Source organism: Bos taurus, chromosome 13 (assembly GCF_002263795.3).
Source record: "Bos taurus isolate L1 Dominette 01449 registration number 42190680 breed Hereford chromosome 13, ARS-UCD2.0, whole genome shotgun sequence".
In the NCBI taxonomy this organism is placed as follows: domain Eukaryota; kingdom Metazoa; phylum Chordata; class Mammalia; order Artiodactyla; family Bovidae; genus Bos; species Bos taurus.
This window is the reverse complement of record NC_037340.1, coordinates 25381617-25407197: the sequence shown is the minus strand read 5'-3', so window position 1 is coordinate 25407197 and position 25581 is coordinate 25381617. Positions and strand designations below refer to the sequence as shown.

Genomic DNA, 25581 nt, shown 5'->3' with positions numbered 1-25581 from the left:
CTTGTACTTGCCAAGCAAAGTGTCAAAATAACCTTCAAACTAATCATACCCAAGATGATCAAATCCCCATTCAGAGTGACAGTGCCTCCAACATGTCATCTAAACATACAGAAAACAGATGCTCGAGGCTGAAGTGGTGACTGTGCCCTCATGCTTCAGCTCTGAGTCGCTGCGTGCTCTGATTTAGAGGGAAGATGTGTTTCTGAGGTTCCCACCAAGGTTCCGAAGGTAAGAGCCCAGTGGAGAGGACCAGCTATGGAGAATGCGCTCCCTGCTGGGGGTGTAGCGGTAGCCCCGGGCCCCGTCCACAGCCCTCACACTAGCCCCGCCTTCGCTTCCAGGGCCATGCTGGCCTTTCTTCTGGCTGCAGAAGCCCAAGAGGAAGAGGTGATCAGAAGCAGACTGGGACTTGATCCCAAGAAGGAGGCTGGGTTTAAAGCAACGACAACATAATGAAGCACAAGAACCCAGGCCCCACCAGGGACAACCTAGATCAACCCTACTGCCCAGCTGGAAATGGAAAGAGTGTGTGTACACATCCAAGGAGTAACAGAGAGACAACAAAGTCAGTGTTAATCACAGGGAAATACGGCACAGGATCCTAAGCGCGTCAGCCACCAAACACCTTGTGTTTAACCTCCCCTCATCCCCATCGGGCCCCAGACAGGTGCAATAGGTTCAGCTGCTACAGTGGAACAATATGTCTTGTGGGATTTAAAATTCAGATTTTAAATTTAGATGTAAAATGCTGTAAGAAGAAAAATAAATGAAGTTTTTGTCTTAAGGTTTTAACTCCAAAGAGGGAGTCAGCATACTGTGGTAGGACCTGAGTGTGAATATACCCAGAGGAAGAACTGGCATATGCAGGGCTGCTGTTCTGTTGACCCTGTTTACTGGGGGGTTAGGACTGGCATCTGTTCTGATTGGTCAGTCCACGTCATACCCAGTGAAATATTTCAAATGCCACCCAGGAATATATGTATTTTAAAACAGATTTAGCAGCAAGAATGGATCTGCTTCATCAAAGGAAAATGACTTCCCTCTGATGGAAAATCACTAAGGTAAAGATGCCACGTGTAGGTCTCACATGACCTAGCATTTTTGGTGCTGAGCTAGAAAAATGAAGGCAGGGATCAAAGCAAGTGCAGTAACTTTATCAAGGGTGACTTGTTCACAGGTGTCATGTAAGCTCACAATGGCATCTTAGTCTATATAGTCAAGACTCTGCATGAAATGTAACTAAGCCTCATGAATGTATCTGTTTTGGGACCCTGAGATTTGACTGTTCAGACAACTGGTGAAGCAGAGGTAATAAGCATTTGGGCAAGAAACCAAAATTAGAAACACAGAAGTTAAGTACTAGGCTAGCACTTCACGATAGAGGAGAAGAATTTTAAGAAACATTTGATTTATGGAAGAGAAGATGAATAGCCCAGGAAGAGGTTAATAATGACAACAATTTGGGGACAGTTCTGATAGTCATGGTTATTATGCAGGAGATCAGTCTACTCAATATAATTATCCAGAAAAAGTACCTGTAATTAACCCTAGTGTTTAATGGCCTGGTGTTGGACAATCAGTACAGACTTGCTCAGTATCTGATGGACCCTTGATTGAGATCTATGTGATTGATGGGATATGGATTTCTAATTGCAGGGCAAGAAACCCCATGCAGCATTTTAGCAAATTAGAAAAATTCTGCAGTGAGATGCAGATGACTGTTTCTGGAGGGATCCTCAAGGAGGTCCTGGTCAGTATTTTAGAAGAAATGGTCACTTTGGCTCAAGTACGCCAGGGCCTTCTATGAGCTGGCTTTATAAGGCCACAGAAGGAAATTCCTCAGACTGAAGAAGCAACATATTTCCATTGTGACTGTCACGCATTCAGTTCATACTAGTAGATTTTCTTCATGAGAAAGATAAATGAACAATAATCTCCCCTGTTGCACAGAGATACCCCTATCACCTGGTCAACAGTTTCATTTGCCAGATACGTAGCAGGTGGAGTTTACGTGAGGCTCTGGGATGGCTGGGAGCCAGGGAGCAGCAGGTCAGCCTGTGGCAGGGCTGCACAGCTGCCAGCTATAAGCCAGGACTGCATCTCTTGAAGGATTGTGCTTGAATAGCCCTCTGGTTTTGTGATCCTGTATTTTTTCACTGAACTTACTTATCCCTGGACCAAGGTACCTACATGAAGTAGCTACTGGGCTGTATGTTATGGCTGATTTGTTTGACTTTACTTGAAGGAAGCTAGAAGCTTTGAATTCTGAGATACAAGTTCCTGGAAGAAAATGTTAAAGACTTTACCCTGAAACTTAGAGGCTTCATTCACAGAAGATGACTCTGTTTCCAAAAATCACCAAAGCTCCAGATTCAATTTACAGAGTTGAAGTTCAGACATGCAGGTTAATCTCCTTTCCTTAAAGTCCTTAGAGGAAAGGACTTTAAGCTAAGCCACCAGGGGCTTCCCTGGTGACTCAGCTGGTAAAGAATCTGCCTGCAATGCGGGAGACCTGGGTTCGATCCCTGGGTTGGGAAGATTCCCTGGAGAAGGGAACGGCTACCCTGTAGGCTACTCCTGTATTCTGGCCGGGAGAATTTCATGGACTGTATAGTCCATGGGGTCGCAAAGAGTAGGACATGACTGAGTGACTTTCACTTTCTTTAAACTCCTTATGTTATGACAGTGACCTTGTTTCAGAACCTAGTTATCTCTTTGGAAACTTTGAGAATGACACTAAGTATAACAGCATAAAGTGATACTGAACTTGCTGACTTGGAAGGTGCACTTTGAGAATCTGTAGTAGTAACAGAAACTCCAGCATCCTCGAACGTGTGTGAAAGTCTCCATGGATACACCCATGGATGGCAGGTCAACAATTCTGCTGTGCATTTTCTTCCTGGAATCTAAAGCTTTTGCTTACTTTTAATGTAGACATCTTTGGTCCAGAAGACATGTTAAAAATTAGAAAAAGCGCTACCTGCTTCATGTTTCCATTTTTTTTTTCTCTTAGAGTTCTAGAAAATCTTGATGATGTCTTATCTTTGGTTTGGGGAGAAAATGCCTAAATTCTGCATCTATGTTTGTGTGCTGTGCACAGAACACAGCATCCACTCTGGAAACCCGAGCCAGAGATCTCTAGTGAAACCCCAAGCCGTGTGTCCATTAGTTTAAGGAGGGGGAAAAAAAAGGTGAGGAAAAGAGAGAAGGAACAGAAGCTCAAGCACAGAGTGATGTTAGTGCCAGAGCCAGGAAAGAAGGACGGCCCGCTGGGTGGCCAACGTGTAACTGCCACGTTACCTTCTTCTCCTTGGATGGGGCTATGGCCCCCGGCCTAGTGTCTTTAACGTGGCTGTCAGCCCGGCACTGTTCAGCGTGACTGTTTGAATTTACATCCATAAAGGAACACTTCTGGAATGCCTAAGGAATTAAAATACCGAGGTTAACAGGGATGGAGTGCAGTGAGGCGGTCAGAGGGAACAGCTGGGAATCCAGAGGATTTCCCGGTTGAGACCCCAGCCTGGTCCTGCGTGTGGGACACGCTGGGGCCAGGGAGTCAGCACCCTGAAAACCAGCTCCCCAGTTGACCTCAGGTCAGCAAAGCCTTTATTTTGGGGGCCAAGATGAAATGGACAGAGCCTTTGAAATGAAAGTCCTTTAATTCTGTCTGGGTGAAGCTGATTTGTACTTAGTAGGGCTTCTTTGAAAGAGTTTTGACCCTTAAAAATGCTGACTGTAAATGAATAAGAAGCTATCTTTCCAGTTTCCATTATATTTTTGCCAGTTTTATTGAGATGAAAGGGCACAAGATACTGTACATTTTTAAACCTTAAAATGGAAGTCATCTTTAACAGTTCACTGTTGGCAGCAACAACATACTCCCATGCTCTGGACTGTTCTGCTGTAGAATAAAGTGAATTTTGAGCAGCCTGGGAGCAACCAGAACCCCATAGACTTGTCTCTGAAAACTAATGACTGTAGTTACAGGAATGCAGGGCCACTCTAGTGAATAGAGTGAGGGCGGCCAGCTTTCAGAGAGAAAGCATCAGCTGTGTATCGGGCAGAAAGGGAGTGACAGTATATATGACTGTAAGAGCAGGAGAGTTCCAAGCAGCGACATTCCCTGAAATTACTGGTTCAGTCAGGCTGCATGACATCCAGTTAAAAAATACCGTTACCGGGGCCACACCTAGAGAATTGAGCCAGACTCTCACTGCAGGACTTTTTCTTTAAGTTTTCAAATTTTTGTTTCACGGAACTAGGTTGATTTATAATGCCGTGCCAATCTCTGTTGTACAGCAAAGTGACTCGGTTATATAACACACATTCTTTTTTAAAGATTCCTTTCCATTATGGTTTATCACATGAATTGAATATAGCTCCCTGTGCTATAACCAGGGCCTTGTCTACCCATGCGATGTATCTTTATGTAATAGTTGACACCTACTAATCCCCAACTCCCAGCCCTCCTTCCCCATTCTCCCCCCTCAGCAACCGCAAGTCTGTCCTCTGTGAGTCTGTTTCTGTTTTGAAGATAGGTTCATCTGTGCCCTACTTTAGATTCCACATAAGTGATAGTATTTCTTTCTCTTCCTGACTTAAGATGATAACCTCTAGGTCCATCCATGTTGCTACAGATGGCATTGTTTCATTCTGTTTTATGGCTGAAGGTATTCTATTGTATGTATGTACCACATCTTCTTTATCCATTTATCTGTTGATGGACATGAAGGAAGTTTCCCTGTTTTGGCTATTGTGAATTGTGCTGCTGTGAACATAGGGGTGCATTTATCTTTAAAAAAATTTTTTTTATTGGAGTATAGTTGCTTTATAATGTGTTAGTTTCTGCTGTACCGCAAAGTGAATTAGCTACATGTATACGTAGATCCCCTTTTTGGATTTCCTTCCCATTTGAGTCAGCACAGAGCACTGAGTTCCCTGTGCTACACAGTAGGTTCTCATTAGTTATCTAGTTTATACATAGTAGTGTACATATGTCAATCCCAGTATTCCAGTTCATCCCAACTACCCTCCTTTACCCCCTGGTGTCCATATGTTTGTTTTCTACATCTATGTCTATTTCTGCTTTGCAAATAGGTTCATCTGTAGCATTTTTCTAGTATAGCATTAGTATATAATATTTTGTTTTTCTCTGACTTCACTCTGAATGACAGTCATTTGGTCCATCCGTGACTCTGTAAATGGCACAAATCTGTTCCTTTTTAAGGATAAGTAATTCCACTGTGCTATCTTTTTGCCTTTTCATACTTTTCTGGAAGGAGGAGAAGGGGATGACAGAGGATGAGATGGTTGGATGGCATCACCAACTCGAGGGACGTAAGTTTGAGCAGGCTTCGGGACTTGGTGATGGACAGGGAAGCCTGGCATGCTGCAGTCCATGGGGTCATGAAGAGTTGGACACGGCTGAGGCTGAACTGAATTCCACTGTGTTGGGTTGGCCAAAAAGTTTTTTTCAGGTTTTTTGGTTTAGGAGTTATGGAAGAACCCAAATGAACCTTTTGGCAAACCCAATATAGATAGATGTACCACATCTTCTTTGTCCATTCTTCTGTTGATGGACATTTAGGTTGCTTCCATGTCCTGGCTATTGTAAACAGTGCTGCAGCGAACACTAGGGTGCATGTACCTTTCAAATTATAGTCTTCTCCAGATACATGCCCAGGGGTGGGGTTGCTGGATCATATGGTAGTTCTGTTTTTAGTTTTATTGTTTAAAGAAACTCTATACTGTTCTCCATAGTGGCTGTATCAATTTACATTCCCACCACCACTGTAGGAGGGTCCCTCCAATCCACACCCTTTCCAGCATTTACTGTTTGTAGATACTTTGATGATGACCATTCTGACCAGTGTGAGGTGACACCTCACTGTAGTTTTGATTTGCATTTCTCTAATAATTAATGATGTCGAGCATCTTTTTATGTGCCTCTTGACCATCTGTATGTCGTCTTTGGAGAAATGTCTGTTGAGGTCTTCTACCCAGTTTTTTATTGGGTTGTTTACTGTGCTGGTATTGAGCTTCAAGAACTGTTTATTTTGGAGATGAATCTCTTGTCATCAAATATTTCTCCCATTCTGAGGGCTGTCTTTTCGTCTTGTTGATGGTCTCCTTGGCTGTGCAGAGCTTTTGAGTTCAATTAGTTCCCATTGTTGTTTTTGTTACTCTAGGACTTGGGTCAAAAAAGATCTTGCTGTGATTTATGTCAAAGAGTGTTCTGCCTGTGTTTTCCTCTTAAAGAGTTTTACAGTATCCAGGCTGACATGTAGGTCTTTAATCCATTAGAGCTTTGTCCAGTATATGCCCAGGAGTGGAATTGCTGACTTCCACTCAGCAATTCTATTTTTAGTGTTTGAAGAACCACCATACTCTTTTCCAAGTGGCTGTACCAACATATATTCCCACCAGTAGTGTAGGAGAGTTCCCTTTTTTCTTCACCCTCTCCAGCATTTGTTATTTGTAGACTTTTTAATACTGGCCATTCTGAGTATTATGAGATGGTATCTCATTATGGTTTTGCTTTGCATTTCTCTAATAATTAGTGATGTCGATCATCTTTTCATGTGCCTCTTGGCCATCTGTATGTCTTCTTGGAAGAAATGTCTGTAAAGTCTTCTGCCCATTTTTTGATTGTTTTTTTTGTTGTTGTTGCTGTATATTTTGGAGATTAAACCCTTGTTTGTCACATTATTTGGAAATATTTTTTGCCATCCCATAGGTTATCTTTTCATTTTTAAAAAATGGTTTCCTTTGCTTTGCAAAAGCTTTTAAGTTTGATTAGGTCCCATTTTGCTTGCCTTTGTTTTTACTTCTATTCCCTTAGGAGACTGACCTAAGAAAACATTGATTTATTTATGATTTGTATCTGAGAATGTTTTGCCTATGCTCTCTTCTAGGAGTTTCATGGTGTCATAGGACTTTAATTCCTCAAATTATTCTAATGTGCAGGCAGAAGTAAAGACCAGTTATTTAAATGAATAATTTCAAATAATCAACTCGTGTTTTCTTAATACTAAGGACTGTCATTTGGAAATAACTGTAGACACGAAGAATAACCTGTGCCCTCCCCACATGAACATTCCAGCACAGGTTTTAAAATACACATAGAGCTGATGCTTGGCACCTTCCCCAGCTATTCTGGCTCCTGGTCCCCTCCTTAGATACCCTGTCCTCTCTGATCCTGGAGAGGCCCCAGGGCTCTGCTTACTAAGGCCATTCGCCATCTCCACTGGGCTGTTAGACCCTGGACTTCAGAGCCAGTGGTTTTTTCCTTCTGATGCCCAGTGACATGCAGTAGGAAAGTTGTCCCAGAGTTACACTTGGGGCTGCAGCCGCTCCTTGCTTGTCCTGCCCCAGTGGGGCCGGGGGCTGCCTAACTCTCTAGAGCCTGCGGAGGCAAAGGCTCCAGCAGGGCCACTGGCCGACTTTCTAATGCAGCAGGCTAACTGATGAAGTTGGTTACATCAGGGTTAGAGAGCACTTTACTCACCACTGCTGCCCGACCACCAATACTACAACAGGAAGCTAGATACTCTGCCTTTGTATAGCTTTCAAAGAAAGCATCCAAGCCATTTAGATACCAATGGAGGGAAATATCCTCAAGTGTTGGAACACAGAAATTACTTCTCTTGGGGGCAGTGCAGGACTGTTCACAAGCCTAGTGCTTATTCACCTTCAAAATAAGAAATTATCTCGTGCTTTGTCTTCATTTGAAACAAACTGGGTATGATTTATTTATACCATGATTGATTATTTATACTGTATTTGTTATTTAATACTGGCATATAATTGATTTACAATGTACTGTTTCAGGTGTACAGCAAAGTGCAGTTATACATACACACATATCTTTTTTTAAATTCTTTTCCCATTTATGTTATATTGAGTAGAATTCCCTGTGCTATACAGTAGGTCCTTGCTTATTACTATATATAGTAATGTGTACATGGGAGAAGGCAGTGGCACCCCACTCCAGTACTCTTGCCTGGAAAATCCCATGGACGAGGAGCCTGGAAGGCTGCAGTCCATGGGGTTGCTAAGAGTCGGTCGCTGAGTGACTTCACTTTCACTTTTCACTTTCATGCATTGGAGAAGGAAACGGCAACCCACTCCAGTGTTCTTGCCTGGAGAATCCCAGGGACGGGGGAGCCTGGGAGGCTGCCGTCTATGGGGTCGCACAGAGTCAGACACGACTGAAGCGACTTAGCAGCAGCAGCAGCAATGTGTACATATTAATCCAAAACTCCTATTTAATAACCCCCACAACCTTTCCCTTTTGGTAACCTAAGTTTGTTTGCTTAGTCTGTGAGTCTGTTTCTATTGTGTAAATAAGCGATTTTTTAGATTCAATACATGTCAAAATCCTAAAAGATGATGCTGTGAAAGTGCTACACTCAATATGTCAGCAAATTTGGAAAACTCAGTAGTGGCCACAGGACTGGAAAAGGTCAGTTTTCATTCTAATCCCAAAGAAAGGCAGTGCCAAAGAATGCTCAAACTACCGCACAACTGCACTCATCTCACACGCTAGCAAAGTAATGTTCAAAATTCTCCAAGCCAGGCTTCAACAGTATGTGAACCAAGAACTTCAGATGTTCAAGATGGATTTAGAAAAGGCAGAGAAACCAGAGATCAAATTGCCAACATCCATTCTATCATCGAAAAAGCAAGAGTTCCAGAAAAACATCTATTTCTGCTTTATTGACTATGCCAAAGCCTTTGACTGTGTGGATCACAACAAACTGTGGAAAATTGTTAAAGAGATGGGAATAGTAGACCACCTGACCTGCCTCCTGAGAAATCTGTATGCAGGTCAGGAAGCAACAGTTAGAACTGGACATGGGAACAACAGATTGGTTCCAGATTGGGAAAGAAGTACATCAAGGCTGTATGTTGTCACACTGCTGGTTTAACTTCTATGCAGAGTACATTATGAGAAATGCTGGGCTGGATGAAGCACAAGCTGGAATCAAGATTGCCGGGAGAAATATCAATAACCTCAGATATGCGGATGGCACCACCCTTATGGCAGAAAGTGAAGAAGAACTAAAGAGCCTCTTGATGAAAGAGGAGAGTGAGAAAGTTGGCTTAAAACTCAACATTCAGAAAACTAAAATCATGGCATCCAGTCTCATCACTTCACAGCAAATAGATGGGGAAACAATGGAAACAGTGAGAGACTGTTTTTGGGGGCTCCAAAATCACTGCAGATGGAGACTGCAGCCATGAAATTAAAAGATGCTTGCTCCTTGGAAGAAAAGCTATGACCAACCTAGACAGCATACTAACAAGCAAAGATATTACTTTGCCAACAAAGGTCCATCTAGTCAAAGCTGTGGTTTTCCCAGTAGTCATGAATGGATGTGAGAGTTGGACTATAAAGAAAGCTGAGTGCCAAAGAATTGATGCTTTTGAACTGTGGTGTTGAAGACTCTTGAGAGTCCCTTGGACTGCAAGGAGATCCAAACAGTCCATCCTAAAGGAAATCAGTCCTGAATATTCATGGGAAAGACTGATGCTGAAGCTGAAACTCCAATATTTTGGCCACCTAATGCAAAGAGCTGACTCATTTGAAAAGACCCTGATGCTGGGAAAGATTGAAGGCCAGAGGAGAAGGGGACGACAGAGGGTGGTGAGATAGTTGTATGGTATCACTGACTCAATGAAATGAGTTTAAGTAAGCTCCAGGAGTTGGTGATGGATAGGGAAGCCTGGCGTGCTGCAGTCTATGGGGTCACAAAGAGTCAGACAAGACTGAGCAACTGAACTGAACTGCTATCTGTGATATCATATATTTGTCTTTCTCTGACTTCTTATGAGGATCTCTAGGCCCATCTGTGTGGCTGCAAATGGCATTAATTCTTTTTGATGACTGAGTAGTATTCTGTTGTGTATATATATATATATATATATATATATATATACATATACACACCACCTATTCTTAATTTATTCCTCTGATGAACATTTAGGTTACTGCCATGTCCTGACTATCGTAAGTAGTGCTGCAGTTAACACTGGGGTGCATGTGTCTTTTTTAGTTACGGTTTTCTCTGGATATGCCCAGAAGTGGGACTGTTGAATCATATGTGGTACTATTTTTAGTTTAAGGAACTTTCATACTGTTCTTCATAGTTGCCTGTACCAATTTACATTCCCACCAACCGTATAAGAGGGCTCCCTTTTCTTCACACCCTCTCCAGCATTTATTGGTTTATAGGTTTTTTTTTTTTTAATTCATTTATTTGGCTGCACCAGTTCTTAGTTGCAGCATGTGGGATCTAGTTCCCTGACCAGGGATCGAACCTGGGCCCCCTGCTTTGGGAGCTGAGAGAGTTAACCACTGGACCAGCAGGGAAGTCCCTGGTTTATAGATTTTTGATGATGGTCTCTTTGACTAGTGTGAGGCAATACTTCATTGTAGTTTTGGTCTGCATTTCTCGGATAATTAGTGATGTTGAGCATCTTTTCATGTGTTTTAGGGGCATTTGTATGTCTTTGGAGAAATGTCTATTTAGGTCTTCTGCCCATTTACTGGTTTTTTTATTTTTTGATGAGCTATTTGTAAATTTTGGAGATCAATCCCTTGTCAGTTGCTTTGTTTGCAAATACTTTCTCGCATTCTGAGGGATGTCTTTTCATCTTGTTTATGGTTTGCTGTGCAAAAGCTTTTGAGTTTAATTAGGTCCCATTTGTTTATTTTTGTTTTCATTACTCTAGGTGGTGGGTCAGAAAACTTCTTGCTGTGATTTATGTCAAAGAATGTTCTTCCTATGTTTTCCTCTAGGAGTTTTAATAGTGTCTGGCTTACATTTAGGTCTTTAATCCATTTTGAGTTTATTTTTGTGTATGGTGTTAGGGAGTATTCTAATTTCCTTCTTTTACATGCAGCTGTCCAGTTTTCCCAGCACAAATTATTGAAAAGGCTGTCCTTTCTCCATTGTATGTTCTTGCTTCCTTTGTTATAGACTAGGTGACCACAGATGCATAGTTTATCTTGGGGCTTTCTAGCCTGCCAATACCATATGCTTTGATCACTGTAGCTTGCAGTAGAGCCTGAAGTCCCGGAGCCTGAATCCTCCAGCTCCATTTTTCTCTCTCAAGGTTGCTTTGATTTTTTGGGATCTTTTGTGTTTCCATAGAGATTGTAAAAAGATTTTGTTCTCATTCTGTGAAAAATGCCGTTGTTACTTTGATAGGGATTGCATTCAATTGTAGGTTGCTTTGGATAGTATATTCATTTTCACAATACTGATTCTTCCCATCCAAGAACATGGTATATATCTCTTCATCTGTTTGTGTCATCTTTGATTTCTTTCATCAATGTCTTAGGTGGTTTTGTGAATACAGGTCTTTTACTTCCTTAGAGACTGGTTTATTCCTAGGTATTTAATTCTTTTTGTTGCTATGGTAAATGAGATTGTTTCCTTAATTTCTCTGATTTTTTTGCTGTTAATGCACAGAAATCCCTTGCATTTCTATACACTAATTTTATAATCTGCAACTTTACCAAATTCACTGATTAGCTCTAGTAGTTTTCTGGTGGCATCCTTAGGATTTTCTATTAATAGTATCATGTCATCTGCAAATAGTGACAGTTTTACTTCTTTCCCAATTTGGATTCTTTTTCTTTCTTTTTCTTCTGTGGTTGCCATGGCTAGGACTTCCAAAACTACGGTGAATAATCACGGCAAGAGTGGACATCTTTACCTTGTTTCTGATCTTAGAGAAAATGCTTTCAGTTTTTCACCATTGAGAATGATTTTGGCTGTGGGTTTGTCATACATGGCCTTTATTGCATTGAGGTAGGTTCCCTCTGTGCCCACGTTCTGGAGAGTTTTTGTCATGTATGGGTGTTGAATTTTGTCAAAAGCTTTTTCTACATCTCTTGAGATGACCATATGGTTTTTATTATTTAATTTGTTAATACGGGTGTATCACACTGATTGATTCCCTTTCCTTGATTGTGGTTTCCTTTCCACAGGCTCCAGGGCTGTCCATCTTGCTTCTGGTGTTTGCCTCTTGGGGGAGGAGGCGGATCTAAGGGGCTTGTGCAGGCTTCCTGGTGAGAGCGGCTGCTTGGGTGGGTGCAGCTGTGTCAGGGGTGGGTGTTTCGAGGTGGCTATGGGCTCAGACGGGGCTGTGTTCCTATCGATTGTTTGGCCTGAGGCGTCCTAGCACTGGACCTACAGGCTGTTGGGTGTGGCTGGGTCAAAATGGTGACTGCATGGGGAGCTCACCCTATGAGTACTTTCCAGTATGTCTGCCTCCAGTATCTCTGACCCCATAGTGACCTCATACCTCCCCAGAGACCCTCTGAGACCAGCAGGGAAGTCTGGCCCAGGCTCCTATGAAGTCACTGCTTTTTCCCTGGGTTGAGAGTGCACAAGACCTTGTGTGCATCTCCAGGAGTGGAGTTTGTTTCCCTCCTTTTGGTGGAGTCCTCTGACCCCAACCCTGCCGTCCTTCTAAGCCACGGGCTGTGGGGGCTCCTCCTGAGGCCAGGCCCCCAGGCTGGGGAGCTGGACGTGGGGCTCCACACCCTCACTCCTGTGGGAGAACCTCTGTGATACAATCATCTTCCAGTCGGTGCGTCTCCCACCTGGTAGGTACTGGATTTGATGTTATGGCAGCAGCTGTGCACCTCCTCCCGTCTTGTCTTGGCTTCTTCTTTGTCTTTGGATGAAGAGTGTCTCTTGTTGGTAGGTTCTAGTCCTCTTTGTCGATGGCTGTTGAGCAGTTGGTGTGGTTGTGGTGTTTTTGTGAGAGGAGATGAGCTGCCATCCTTCTGCTCCACTATCTTGCCCTCTTCCCCTTCATGTTTGTTATTCACACCATAATTTGGGAGCACATGCTATAATGAATGGCCTCAGCATCTGCCTGTGCATCTCAGGACGGGCACCAATGCCCAGCAGCAAGTAGCCTTGACCTACCAGTGTCTTGGTCAGAGGGCCCCCAGTGGATAAGGCCTCCATGCACTCAACTGTTTCATGAGTCACTGACTATAATCCATGGTTCCTATGAATGAAATTCTCTGACCGGTCTAAAAACCTGTAAGCAGCACAGGTTTAAACTGTTTAATGGAGGGGATGCCTCAGGCCAGTCCGAGTTTTAATGAGGCTAGACAGGGCTCATGCATGTGACAAATACACCAGCAGCTGGGCTTTCCTTGGAAAACCCAAGCGGCTTAATGCTGGCAGTTGTTACCATGGAGAGCAGGATGGAAGAGCTGAGGTGGACACACAGCATGGTCTGAAAGTTCTCCTGCTCCAAACGGAGAAGGCAGACCCTCGGGCTGCACAAAGCCACTGGTACCTTGGCAAACATGCTCTGGAGCCCTAAGGAAGTTTGATCTGACCTTTGCTCTGGAGCCCTAAGGAAGTTTGATCTGACCATCGGATGGGCAAAAAGTCCTACATTCATTCATGAATCAAAATGAAATACTCTACAAATAGACTTTGGTCTAGGAATTGTACTTTATGACTGATTAGACAAGTTCTTAGAGTGTACACCTGGGGCAGATTTACACCCAGGATCTTAATGTGGGATCAACTGTGGGTGTAGCCCTATATCCCATCATTATTCCTACAAGTAGACTGGGTCTGTTAACAAATAAAAATCTAAAAATAAAGTAACATTTCTAAAATAGACAAAAGAAAACGGGAATCAAGATTATTCTGCTTTTTGGAATACCTAAAAAGATGACGTTGACACTGGGAATTTGGCGTGGAGGACAGAAGGCCACATGATTCCAGGCCTGTCGTTCTAAGAATTAAAGCGAGAGAAGGGTACCCTGCTCGAAGGGGGCTTGAATCCGTCCTTAAGAAGGACTGGTATTTCTAACCCCTGTCTTAACTCATATTGACCACAGACATAGTCATGTCTTTTGTTACCAAATGACCTGAAATGTTTCAGTGTTCACTTAACCAAGTGCTGGCCACGGGCCTTAGTTTCTGCAAAAAAACCCCTCAGTCAATAATGTGTTAAGCACTTTTAAAATGAAGCAGGGACTATTCACACTGAAAGGAAAGTAAATCCTACCAGCCAGAGCTAGGGAAGCTTGGAATTAATTTTTGGGCATACACTTCCTGAACTGTTTTATGCAATGGTCATGCCTTACACATACTCAGTGCCACCCCAGCCCAGAGATGCAGGTGACACGGCGCAGGTCCCAGAGGGAGTGGCGGGAGCCACGGTCAGTCACCTCTCCACATACCTGAAGTTCCGCCATGATTTTGTCTCCCTCCTCCTCCTCCTCCTCCTCCTTCGCAGAAGCAGTGACAGGGGGTGGCGACGGGGCCCAGGCTGCCGCCGGCTCCTCGGCCGGACACTTCGCGGCTCTAGCCTGTGGACTTGGTCCAGCATCTCCACTGCTTGCCTGTGGAAGACGTGAACCACAGTCACTGTCTTTTCTCCCCCAGGTGCTGGAAGCGGGGCAGATCACAGAAGACATGCATTCCCTCGCTGCCGGGTGCCTCAGCTTCCTAGCTCTTCAAACCAAGCTAAAAGGCTGTTTTGTCCACTCCCGTGTAGTTTGGGTTTTTCCTTGCCCACGGTGTCATTTTGGCAAAGGAAGTGAAGAAGTGAAACTCCTTAACTTCAATGCCTTTTAGAAAGGTCCTCCTTGGAACCTGTTTTTTCATTTAACAGAAAAGACCAAGCTTGCCAGGTTAAGTGGAAGCGGAAACTCTCTGAACCTCTTTCTGCTGACGCCCACAGCAGGGTCAGCTAATTGCAGTTACCTTTGTAAGATACGCTTTCTTGTGCTTGCCCCGCAGGCCCCCATTTTCAGTCTTAGTGTGCTTCGCTGGGCAAGTAGCTGGTGATTTGAATTTAACATAGTTGCAGCTAAAAGTCAAGTAAGGATAGAACTCCTGGGGCTGAGTCTATTCCAATAATATACTGACTGACATTTTCCCATCTGTGGCTCTTCTTTGGAGATCTAGTTCATTCTCTACTTCTGTTTGCTACCTTTTATGTTCTAAAGGAGAGCAGAGAAGACCTTGTCTAGGGACATCATCTGAACCCAGAGACCAGTTTAGCAGGGCTTCACCCATCAGACCTTAGCAGTGGCACTCTCCTTCCTGCCGGTGTAGACCACGTCCCCCGACCTTGTGGTGGTGAGCCCAGATCCTGGCAGGTAGCTCCGCCGTGGAGGTGGTGGAGGAGGAGGTGGGGACCTACCCCCCAGCTTGTCCAAGTCCAGTTCTGAATTTGGAGAGTCTTCTGGAAAACAGTGTGTCATTGCAAAATCAGCTTTTAAGATAACATCCAGAAAGTCCACTGTATTTCTAGAATGTCAGTGTAACCTGACTCAAACTTCTTTCTTCTCTCCATGGTGCAACAACTAAAAATATAGGCCTTGAAGCCTGACTGGTTTGAAGTCCTAGAAAGGCCCTGAACCATTCAATTAACCTCTCTCTGCCTCCGTTTTCTCATCTGTTTAATGGGTTAACAATATTGTTTCCACTAGGGTGTTGTGAAGATTAAATGGCTTGATGCACATAAAGCATTTAAAATAATGCCTGGCTTATAGCAAATGCTATGCAAGTAGTACTTAGTGTGACTTTTAAACAAATTTCTTACCCCAAAAAACTTTTACTAGGAGAGATGAAAGGTCAGAACCCCTTGCAGGGCCTCCAGAGCTTTCATCCCTGAATTTGAAAAGCAAGGTTCAGAGGAAGGCTTCAGGTGGAGGAAGTGAGAGTAGAATCTGGCCCAGGAAGGGCCAGAGGGAGAGTGGGAAGCAGATGGGGTCACAGAGTTGGGGAGAAAGTGGATTTTTTTTGGTCATGGTTATGTGGTTAGAAAAGGCCTCTCCGCTAATTAAAGGGAGAAGCAAATGCAGAAATGAGAGAATCAGAAAGTAGTACTGACACCGAAGGTTAGGAGATGCAGCTGTCTGCTGAGCTTTCCTGCCAAAAATGCCCAGAAAAGGGCATTTCTTACTCAAAACTCAAACAGCTTCAATCCTGTCCTGTGTCAATATCCTTCCCTTCCACCTTTTACCAATACTGTATCCAAGAGCTCGCAAATGCGGTAAAACCAGAAATTTGGAATCGGAGCTTCCAGCTGGCCTTTGTCCCAACTCGGGGGACTTACAGGCCAGGCCTCCCAGGAGTGTTTGTCTCTTCTGAGCAAATGACATAGAGTTGTTTAGAGGAGGTGCTTGAGGACTTTCTACTGAAAGTTTTAATAAAGGCTTGGGCAAGCCATCAGGGTGACAGGCCAGTGATTGCAGTGGTCGGTTTCTGGCTTGTGCAGAGGGTGCTGGGTTACAGGGTCTCGTCCTGAGGCCCACAGCCTGGCTCTGGTCTCCCTCCCATATGCAGTGACGAAGATTCTGTCTCTGACCAACCTGAGGTGCACTGGGCTGCATGTAAATAATGTCTTTGTCCATAATTTTAAGATCAGAATAAGGCACATGGTTTTTTAACTGGTTGAAGATTTACCAGCTTGAGTTTAACAGCTATTTTATATTATTATGGAGACACTGATGCTTAATTTCCATGGTTTGGTTGGTTAAATATACTATCTAATAATTTTGATTTAAAAAAAAAAAGTGAATCCTCCCTGTGATCTAACATCCCTCTGGGAGCTCATAAAATCTGGTGTTTTCTAAGGAGAGCTCTCAATTTAAACACAGGCCTCCTGTTCCCCCAGCTGCTGTGGCAAAGGGTCATAAATTCATAAGAAAGGCAGAAGCTACATTTTTCCTTAGTGGACACTGTTGTAGAATCCTAATGCAGAACACAGCTTCCCTGCTATGGTTACAGTTCTTCAACAGTAGTAGTCAATAAAAATTAAAATAGTAGCAAGGCTCTAGAGACGTCTGAGGCTTTTTCCAATTAAAATTTTTTTTTTGTTAAAATGGACTTTATTTTCCTCCCAGCTTTGAGATATAATTAAACAAAATTATACATATGTAAAGTGTACAACGTGATGATTTGGTAAGCATAAACATTGTGAAATGCTTAACACAATCATTAACACATCCATCACTTCATAGTTCTGTGTGTGTGGTGAGAATGTTTAAGATCTACTCTCTCAGCGAATTTCAAGTATATATTAAATATTATTGTCAACATGCTGTACCTGAGATCAGATCAGATCAGTCGCTCAGTCGTGTCCGACAGAGTTTATTCCTCTTGTAACTGAAAGCTTGTATCCATTGACCAGCACGTCCCCATTCTACTAGCCTCCCTGCCCCCATTAATCCCCACTTGACTCCCTGTTTCTGTGAGTTCACTTTTTTTCTTTAAAGATTCCACCTATAAGTGAGGATACACAGTATTTGTTTTTCTTTGTCTGGCTTCTTTCACTTAGTTAATATGCTTCAGGTTCATCCATGTTGGAGAAGGAAATGGCAACCCACTCCAGTATTCCTGCCTGGAAAATCCCATGGATGGAGGAGCCTGGTGAGCGACAGTTCACAGCGTCGCAAAGAGTTGGACACAACCGAGTGACTTCACTTTTTGTCCATGTTCTCACAAAAGGCAGGATTATCTTATTTCTTATGGTTGAATAATGTTCATATATATATTACACAATTATGCACATATATATTACACATGTGTATACACTATAGACATATACATAGAATATATGTATAAATATGCAATAAGTATATATTATGTACACATGTATATATTATATAATAGGCATACGCATATCACATCTTCGTCATCCATTCCATTTAGCTATGAACTTTTCCACATCCCTTCACAAATAACGCAGCCATGAACATAAGAGTGTTGATATCTCTTTGAGATGACTGTTTCCTTGGAATATATACTTGGATTTGGGATTGCTGGTTATGTGGTAGTTCTATATTTAATTTTTGGAGAAACCTTCATACTGTTTTCTAATGGCTGTACAAATTTACATTCCCATCAACAGTGGACAATGGTACTCTTTTCTCCACATCTTTGCTAACATGTGTTATCTTGATTTTTTTGATAAAAGACATCCTAACAGATGTGAAGCAATATCTCATTGTGATTCTGATTTGAAATTTCCCTGGTTATGTTGAACAACTTTTCAAAGAACTGTTGGCCATCTGTGTGTATTAGGTTTCTCAAAAAACTAAAAACAGAATTACCAGCAGTAGGATATAGTACTACTGGGTATATATCCTCCCAAAACAAACACTAATCTGAAAAGATACGTGTACCCCAATATTTATAGCCACATTATTTACATTTGCCACAATATGGAGGCAACCTAAGTGTCCATCAACAGAGGAATGGATAAAGAAGGTGTGTAGTGAATATATAAAAGAGCATTCTACTCGGTCATAAAAAGAATCAAATTTTTCCATTTACAACATGGACTCTTGGAGGGTATTATGCTAAGTGCGTAAGTCAGAGAAAGATACTTTATGCTATCACTTATATGTGGAATCTAAAAAAAGAAAACAAAGTAGGACATATACAACAAAATGATCAGACTCACATATACAGAGAACCAACTAGTGATTACCAGTGAGTACAGAGGGAAGGGAGGAGGGGCAAGATAAGGGTAAGGGACTGAGTTAGAAACTATCCTGTACAAAATAAATTAGCTACAATGATATATTGTACAAAACTGGGATTATAGCCACTATTTTGTAACTAACTATAAATGGAATATAACCCATAAAAATTGTGAATCACTATTGTGCACCTAAAACTTATAAATTAAAAAAAGTTTTTTATTGAGGCATAGTTGAGATACAATATTATATAAGATTTTTAGGAAGTGAGAGCTTGATCCCATTGGGCAGCTTGTGCCCATGTGGGTGGCACCACACTGACCTGGGGCAGCCAGCCCACACAGCTCTGATAGCACCTTACCTGAAAGTTCGAACTTGTCCACTGGAGCATCACCCTTTGGCTGGGGGCCTGAGGCTGGTGGCATCTCCAGGTTTGGAATTGACTTCATAATATTGGCCTGGGCTTCTTCTAGGAGTTTCTCAAACTCCTTCCCATTATAGTGGTCCAGATTTTGCCTTTTCTCTTCCCATTTCCTTTCTGCTTTCTGAAGGACATCAGCAGTGAAGAAAGTTCAAAAGTCAGAAGGGAATGTGAATTGATAAGCTTTGAGATTTGATGCTAGGGTGGGAGAAAATGTAACCCATTTAAAGCACTGGTCAAATGATGCTCTGGCTTCTGTGTCCAGGGACCCATCTGCACATCAGACAAACCTGACCCTCATGCTGTCTGCTGCTGCTAAGTCGCTTCAGTCGTGTCCAACTCTGTGCTACCCCATAGACAGCAGCCCACTAGGTTCCTCTGTCCCTGGGATTCTCCAGGCAAGAATACTGGAGTGGGTTGCCATATCCTTCTCCAATACGTGAAAGTGAAGTCACTCAGTCGTGTCCGACCCTCAGCGACCCCATGGACTGCACCCTTCCAGGCTCCTCTGTCCATGGGATTTTCCAGGCAAGAGTACTGGATTGGGGTGCCATTGCCTTCTCCATGCTGTCTGCTATATCTCCTTAAATAGGCTGCCACAGAAGCCCAAGTGATGTTCATTCACAGAGCAGTAAGCTCAGAAACCCAACCATTCACTCACTAAGTTATCACTGAGCACTTACCACATACTCTCCCAGCACTCATGAGAGGGATAGATATACACTCAAAGGCGTGTAGCCCATAACTTTCTTTTCTTCTACACTGAGCTTTCATCATAGAGGAGATGTTCAAAGAAACAAACACCAGAACACTCACTAATCCTATGTCTTAGTTCTGCTGTCAAAAGAGTTGCCATATGACCTTCTGGGTCACATTTTCCTATTTACCAAATGAAGGGGGTATTGAGATAATAAGCTCCATTAAGTTTTACAGTTTCTACACAGAAATACATCAAATGCATTTTAAAATATCTGTACATTTTTTGAAAGAACATTTTCCTGTGATTTTGAGATGTTACATTATCATTTTAAGAGGGAAGAGTGGAAATGAGCACCAGGATCAGCGGAACCCCATACTGGCAGAATCAGAAAAGACCCAGGAGATCACGGAATCAATGTATCTTACAGTGAGAACACAGGGGCCCAGTGAGATGAAGGATTTGCCCAAGAGTCACTCTCTAGGACTAACAGCCAGCACTGTCACCACCCCGAGCCGCCTCTGTTTTTTCCTGCCTCGCATTTATCATCACCAGAGCCTGGTCCCTTCTGTTCACTGCCTACCCCAGAGCCTATGGAGGCCTGGCACTCACTGGGGCTCAGTAACATCTTCTGAGTGAATCAAGCTCAAAGGCAGAGCCAGTAGGAAGACTCAGGCCTCCTTGCTGGGGATCAGAGCATTTCAGAGGTGACTTATGAATGTGCTGCTGAAACTTAAAATATACACATAACAATGGTAATTATGCCTCATGGATTCTCAATAGACATTTTTAAAAGAATCATCCTACTGACCTCTTTGCAATATAGAGATGTTTAATGTGGCAGATCCACTAAATCTCAGGAGGAAGATGTGCTTGCAAGCCTCCTCCCCACCCTGACAGGCAGAATCATCATCAATCACATTTCACCCCATCTTGTAATATGCATTTTATAAGCAGCTAACTTGGTTTAGGGGGCACAGCCTCTGAGTCTGGAGCAGAGGGGAGCTGCCTTGTGTTCAGAGGCCCAGTGGCCATGACTCTGGCCTTTATGGTTTTAAGATGTCACCTCTTGAAACAAGTTATCCACTGCTGACTTGCAAGAGAGGCAGGAATGGTTAGGACTGGGGACTGAGGACACAGTCCTGAGTGGAGGAAACTGCTTAGAGAAGGGGAAGGAGAGACCCAGGGGAATGCAGTGTGCTGCACGAACACTGACGCCAGCTCTTGCTGAAAAGAATATTTTAAAAACACAGCAGGTTCTCTCTATACCCTGTGACTTTAAGAGCTCTCTCTCTAGTTTCTTCTGAGACTTTGGTAACAACTTCCCGTACAGCATCCTTTATTTGAGACCCACCACCTCAATCAGTTCTGCATACTGTTTCCACATCAATTTTCTGAAGACACCACGTTTTATCACTGGTCCAAGCAGCAGCATTTCTCTGATATCCACGGAATAAAATCTTAGTCGTCTGAGACCGGGGAGTAATCTCTCCCCAGTCAGCTTCCAGCCCCATTTCCCTCCTCTTTCCAGTAAACAGGTGTACTCAAGGCCCCACCTTCTCTATCTGAGAATGCCCTCACCAGCCTTCTCTGCTTACCCAGATTCTACTTCATTTTCAAGGTCACTGGTGAACCCTGCATTCACCAGTGGTGTGCTTGAGCCAGCTCACCTTGGCTCAGGAGGGCTGACTGTCACCTTTCCTCCCGAAGTCACGTTCAGCGATGTCACACTGTTGCTTTACTCAAAATCAGTAATGGCTGGTTAAGTCTTTCTACCACAGAAACTGGCAAATGCTACAAATCAGGCTTTTCCGCGTTGTCAAACACTGACCAGCACACCACTGTCTCATCTTCCTACAAGTTGGGTACCTGACTCTTCTCTGAAATCTGACGGCCTTTCTCTTAATCTGGCCATTGAAACCTACCTACTTAAAGAGTTTTAAAAATCTATCATATATGTATATAAAACAGAAAGCTATATTTTTATTAAAAAAATATAAAAAAATCTATTTTTTGATAAAAATAAAGTTATATACATATCAATTGTCTCTACAACCAGACTGTCAACTGTTGGTGGGAAAGGACCCCATCCTTGCCCCTTCACGGAATTAGGAGAAATGAAGGAGGACCTACCTCAATAGACACCGCCCTGCTCCTGGCGCTCACACTGTGGATTTCCTCGATGAACAGGCTCTGCACGGAGGAGCTGTCCCCCGGCATGTGCGGGGACGGCAGAGCGGAGGGGGCCTCCTGCGTGGCGGCGGGGGCGCTGGCGGGGTGAGGGCCCGGGCCCCCGGGCGCGTGCTGGGCAGGGTTCAGCAGCGCGGAGGAGAGCTGGGACGGCTGGATGACCACGGGAGAGCTCTGCGCGTGGTGGACGGCCAAGGGCACCACTTCCGCCTTCACGTCGCCGGGGACGCCCGTGCCGGGGAGGGGCTGGCCCGAGCTGTGGGGGGCCTCCTCCTGGGCCTTCAGGACCTCGGCGGCCGTGGCCTTCTCCATAGCGACGTACTGCGCGGCCTGGGCTGCATCCGAGCCTTTCAAGAGCCCGTCGGTGACGTGCCTGGGAGAGACCACACAGCAGCATCAACCAGTGAACCAGGTAACGCGCATTTTCATTGTACGGTATTTATTTGAGTGCTGTGTCATCCACAGACCAGGCAAAATTTTGTTGCAGAAATTAAGACATGCTAAAACCCCAAGTAGCAGCTTAGAGTTGAGGGTTTCCATAGCAACAGAACTGCCTCCTTTTAGCAGCTGCTTTCCTCCTCTTTCCTCAGGAGATGGTCCACTCCTGCTGTGCCCACCGTTGGGTGGTGGTGTCCCAGAGTGGACACGTTTCTAACCACACCGCCTGCACCCATTCCAGGCCTAGGCAGCACGCAGATGCTCGGTTCTGACCCGAGCTTCCTTAACCCTCCACTCTCCTGCTTTCACTGCTGCACGTCTTGGGAGGGTGGTTTACATGCCAGTTCCTTTTACTTGCTCTTCCTACAGCTCAGCCATCTGGCCACCCCACCTGGACCTGACTAGCCTTTTTGCAACATCGAAAGTGACTGTGGATCTAACTGCCGGGTTAGTCTTCATCCTCCTCTGCTCTGTGGCGGGGAAGGCGGTCATCTGATGCTCTGTCCAGCTCCACCCACACTATTGTGGAAAAGACACGACCTTCAGGGTCAGACAGGCTTGTGTTCGACTGTCAGCTACCATGTTCTAGCTCTGTAATGCTGGGAACTTCACCTCTGTGAGCCTCAGGTACTTTTCTGTGGATTGTAGTAAAGATGATGATGGTCTAATTCCTTCCTCTGGGCTGGTGGCTACGATCAACATAGTCAAATGAAAGACACTGTCAAACGTGATACTCAACCCATAACTTTTAATTAGCCCCTCATTCCCTTACCAAAATGTGTTTTTCTTTTGCTTTGAAAAGAAGATACTGTCTTCTACAGCTCTCCTCTGCTGCTCACTTCTTTAACTGCCTGGTTCCTTCAATCTCAAATCCCCAAGGGTCTGTTTCCTCCTCTCCTCCTCCTGTCAGAGCTACCTCTTCCATTTTCAGTAATCACCTACATGAAGGCAACTTTCAACTCTAAACCTCTTTCCCCCTCCGAGTAAGGCAAAGACTCTTTCTAACTGTCTCTTGAACTTCAGTCTGCATTTCTAAGGGCTTCCTGGGCAGCTCTGCTCTCCTTCCAGCACCTCAAATTCAAGACACACACAACCCCTCCAGCATCTCCCAACCCGCTAAAGTTGCTCTGAACCATGACTGTCACCTGCTCTGTCTTCTCTGTCGGGCGCCAGGACATGTGCCTGTCCCTGGGGGCATGTGTATTCCTATCTTCCTTGTGTTTTCCACAGCGCTGAGTACAGCACGTACACAGAAAGATCCCAAAAAATAATAATATAAAGGCTTGTGATGGGTAGCTTAATGGAGGCTATATTTATTCTTTTTTATTTTTAAAGTAACTTAACTGGCTTTATCTGTATCATTTTTTAAAATTGTTTTTCAGGGAAGAGAGGGAGGGTGGGCACTGTTGCCAGCCAGCCTGCTATCTCTGTAAACACTTAATCAAGAAGGTTTGTTTTAGGCTTTGTGGTTGGGTTACCACATTTAGGTAAGAGTTTAATGAAGAATCCTTTTAACATATTTTTATCCTACTGGAAGAAAAAGTTCACTCTGGCAATTTAAAGTAGTGAGCCTATGAGGAAATGTAATTCATGTACAATTCTTCCTGTACCCAGGCAGATGTTTTCTCTGCAGGAAGAGGCAAGAGCTGCCTTAATTCAGATTTTTGCTGGCCTCCTGAAATTTATGCAGGAGATTATAGAGCTGTTTGTAGCATTAGCATCTCAAAACAGTCTCTTTCCTTGAGGTCACTATTACTAGAAAAATCTCACTTGCTCCTTACGGTTAATAATTCATCTAAAAGTCAACTGTACTTTTAGCATATTTCTCCTGCAAACCTATCAAAAGATGATAGTGCTTAAAATTCTCCCAAGAATTTAGATGTTACATATGCTTGTGACCAGCTCTCAAATCTGGTTTAAGATCTAAAGGGTAGTATCTCTGTAATTTCCTAGTTCTGTTTTCTAAAAAAAAGGAAAATTCAGGACTGATGCTGTTGGGAGGTGGTTTATGTGGTAGCTGTGTCTATTTCCCATGTGGGAAAGGAAGTTTTATAAGGGCAGGGGTTCTGTCTGCTTTATTCTTAAACTCTTGACACCCAACTCCAGGACTGGAACAGCTAAAAACATCCAAATATGACTGACTGCCTGGCCATGAGATCAGAACTAACAAGTCTGGTGTCAAACTCTCAGGTCACCCCCAGCGCCACCCCCACCCCTCACCCCAGCCCCAGCCCTCCCAAGCCTGGTCACCTCCGCAGCATGGTCAGGGTGTCGGTCAGGCCGCGCACTCTCTGCAGGAGACTGTCCAGCCTGTGCGGCTCCTCCTTCAGGAACCGCACCGCCTCCACTTCTATGCGCAGGATGGCTCGCATCTTATTTTGTAAGGTTGGAAATTCTCCTGCAGACCAAGAACAGCGAGTGAGCCGCAGAAGCAAAGGCAAGAAGAGCAGACCCCCCTCCCAGACCCCAACACTGGACATGGTTAAGTGTGGGGGTTCAGGAGGCAGAGCTGGTTCAGTGTGACCTGGGTGGAGGGCGCAGCCCCTCGAGGTCTCATTTCCCATCTCTGTATGTGGGATGTGTCTGCGGGGCCCCAAGGTGTATTCAGATTACAGCAGCCACTGAAGTATTAATACTAGCTCCCGGCAGAGAGGGGCGCTTCTTCTGTTCAGGGATGCATCCCTGAGCACCCAGAACAGTGCACAGTGGGTGCTGGACGAACCCCTGCCCACGTGCACGAACGAATCCTTCACCGTCTGATGGGTTGTCTGGATTCCCCTCCGGTTCCAAGGAGGAGGCTCACCTTTCAGGGAGGCGACGGCCTCTCCCACTTGGCGCAACAGGAAAGCCCCATCCTCCACGTCTTTCAGAGTCACCACACGGCTGGCCGAGGTGGAGTCCTTCTTTAGATCGTCAACGAAGTCTTCCAGGTCACTAGGGGGAAAGCCGACCACAGATGGAGTGAGTGCGGGGGCCTTCCCTACGGACAGTGCAAGAGCAGAGGACCCCGGGCCTCAGCGCCTGGCCTCCCCTCTACCGCGGGTCCCTCCATGCCCGGGGAGGCGGAAGCAGCAGCTGGGGAGGAGTAGATTGGTTTGGCTTAAGAGACCCTTCTGGGGTGTGAGGTGAGGTTTCTTGGGGAGGCCCAGGTCTGCCACCTGGCTGACAAAGGACCCACTCTTTGTTTTTAGCGGTGCTGATGCTGACTGAGGGAGGGCTGTGTGGACTCTGATGTGACAGAGGACCAAGAGGGGGAGAGACAGCAAGAGGAGGAGCCCAGGTTGCTGCAGATCAGGCTTTTCCACCTTGGCCCTGACCTCTGGGGCCAGGTCATTCTTTCTGCAG

The 25581-nt window shown here is 44.4% G+C and overlaps 1 protein-coding gene across 26 annotated transcripts in view; it reads right to left on the bottom strand.

The window, feature by feature from the left end:
- The window catches only part of KIAA1217, an 821092-nt gene that overhangs the window by 5782 nt on the left and 789729 nt on the right, over positions 1-25581 (bottom strand). For 21 of the 26 annotated variants that reach the window (XM_059892822.1, XM_025000971.2, XM_025000964.2 and 18 more), the window contains 7 exons: positions 25040-25170; positions 24487-24634; positions 21742-22171; positions 18852-19035; positions 15080-15243; positions 14234-14395; positions 3301-3420 (listed from right to left, as the gene is read on the bottom strand). In XM_059892822.1, coding sequence (XP_059748805.1) covers positions 3301-3420; positions 14234-14395; positions 15080-15243; positions 18852-19035; positions 21742-22171; positions 24487-24634; positions 25040-25170 — 1339 coding nt within the window. The remainder of the gene's footprint in view (positions 1-3300; positions 3421-14233; positions 14396-15079; positions 15244-18851; positions 19036-21741; positions 22172-24486; positions 24635-25039; positions 25171-25581) is intronic. The other 5 variants (XM_025000965.2, XM_025000984.2, XM_025000987.2 and 2 more) reach the window with 3 other exon arrangements.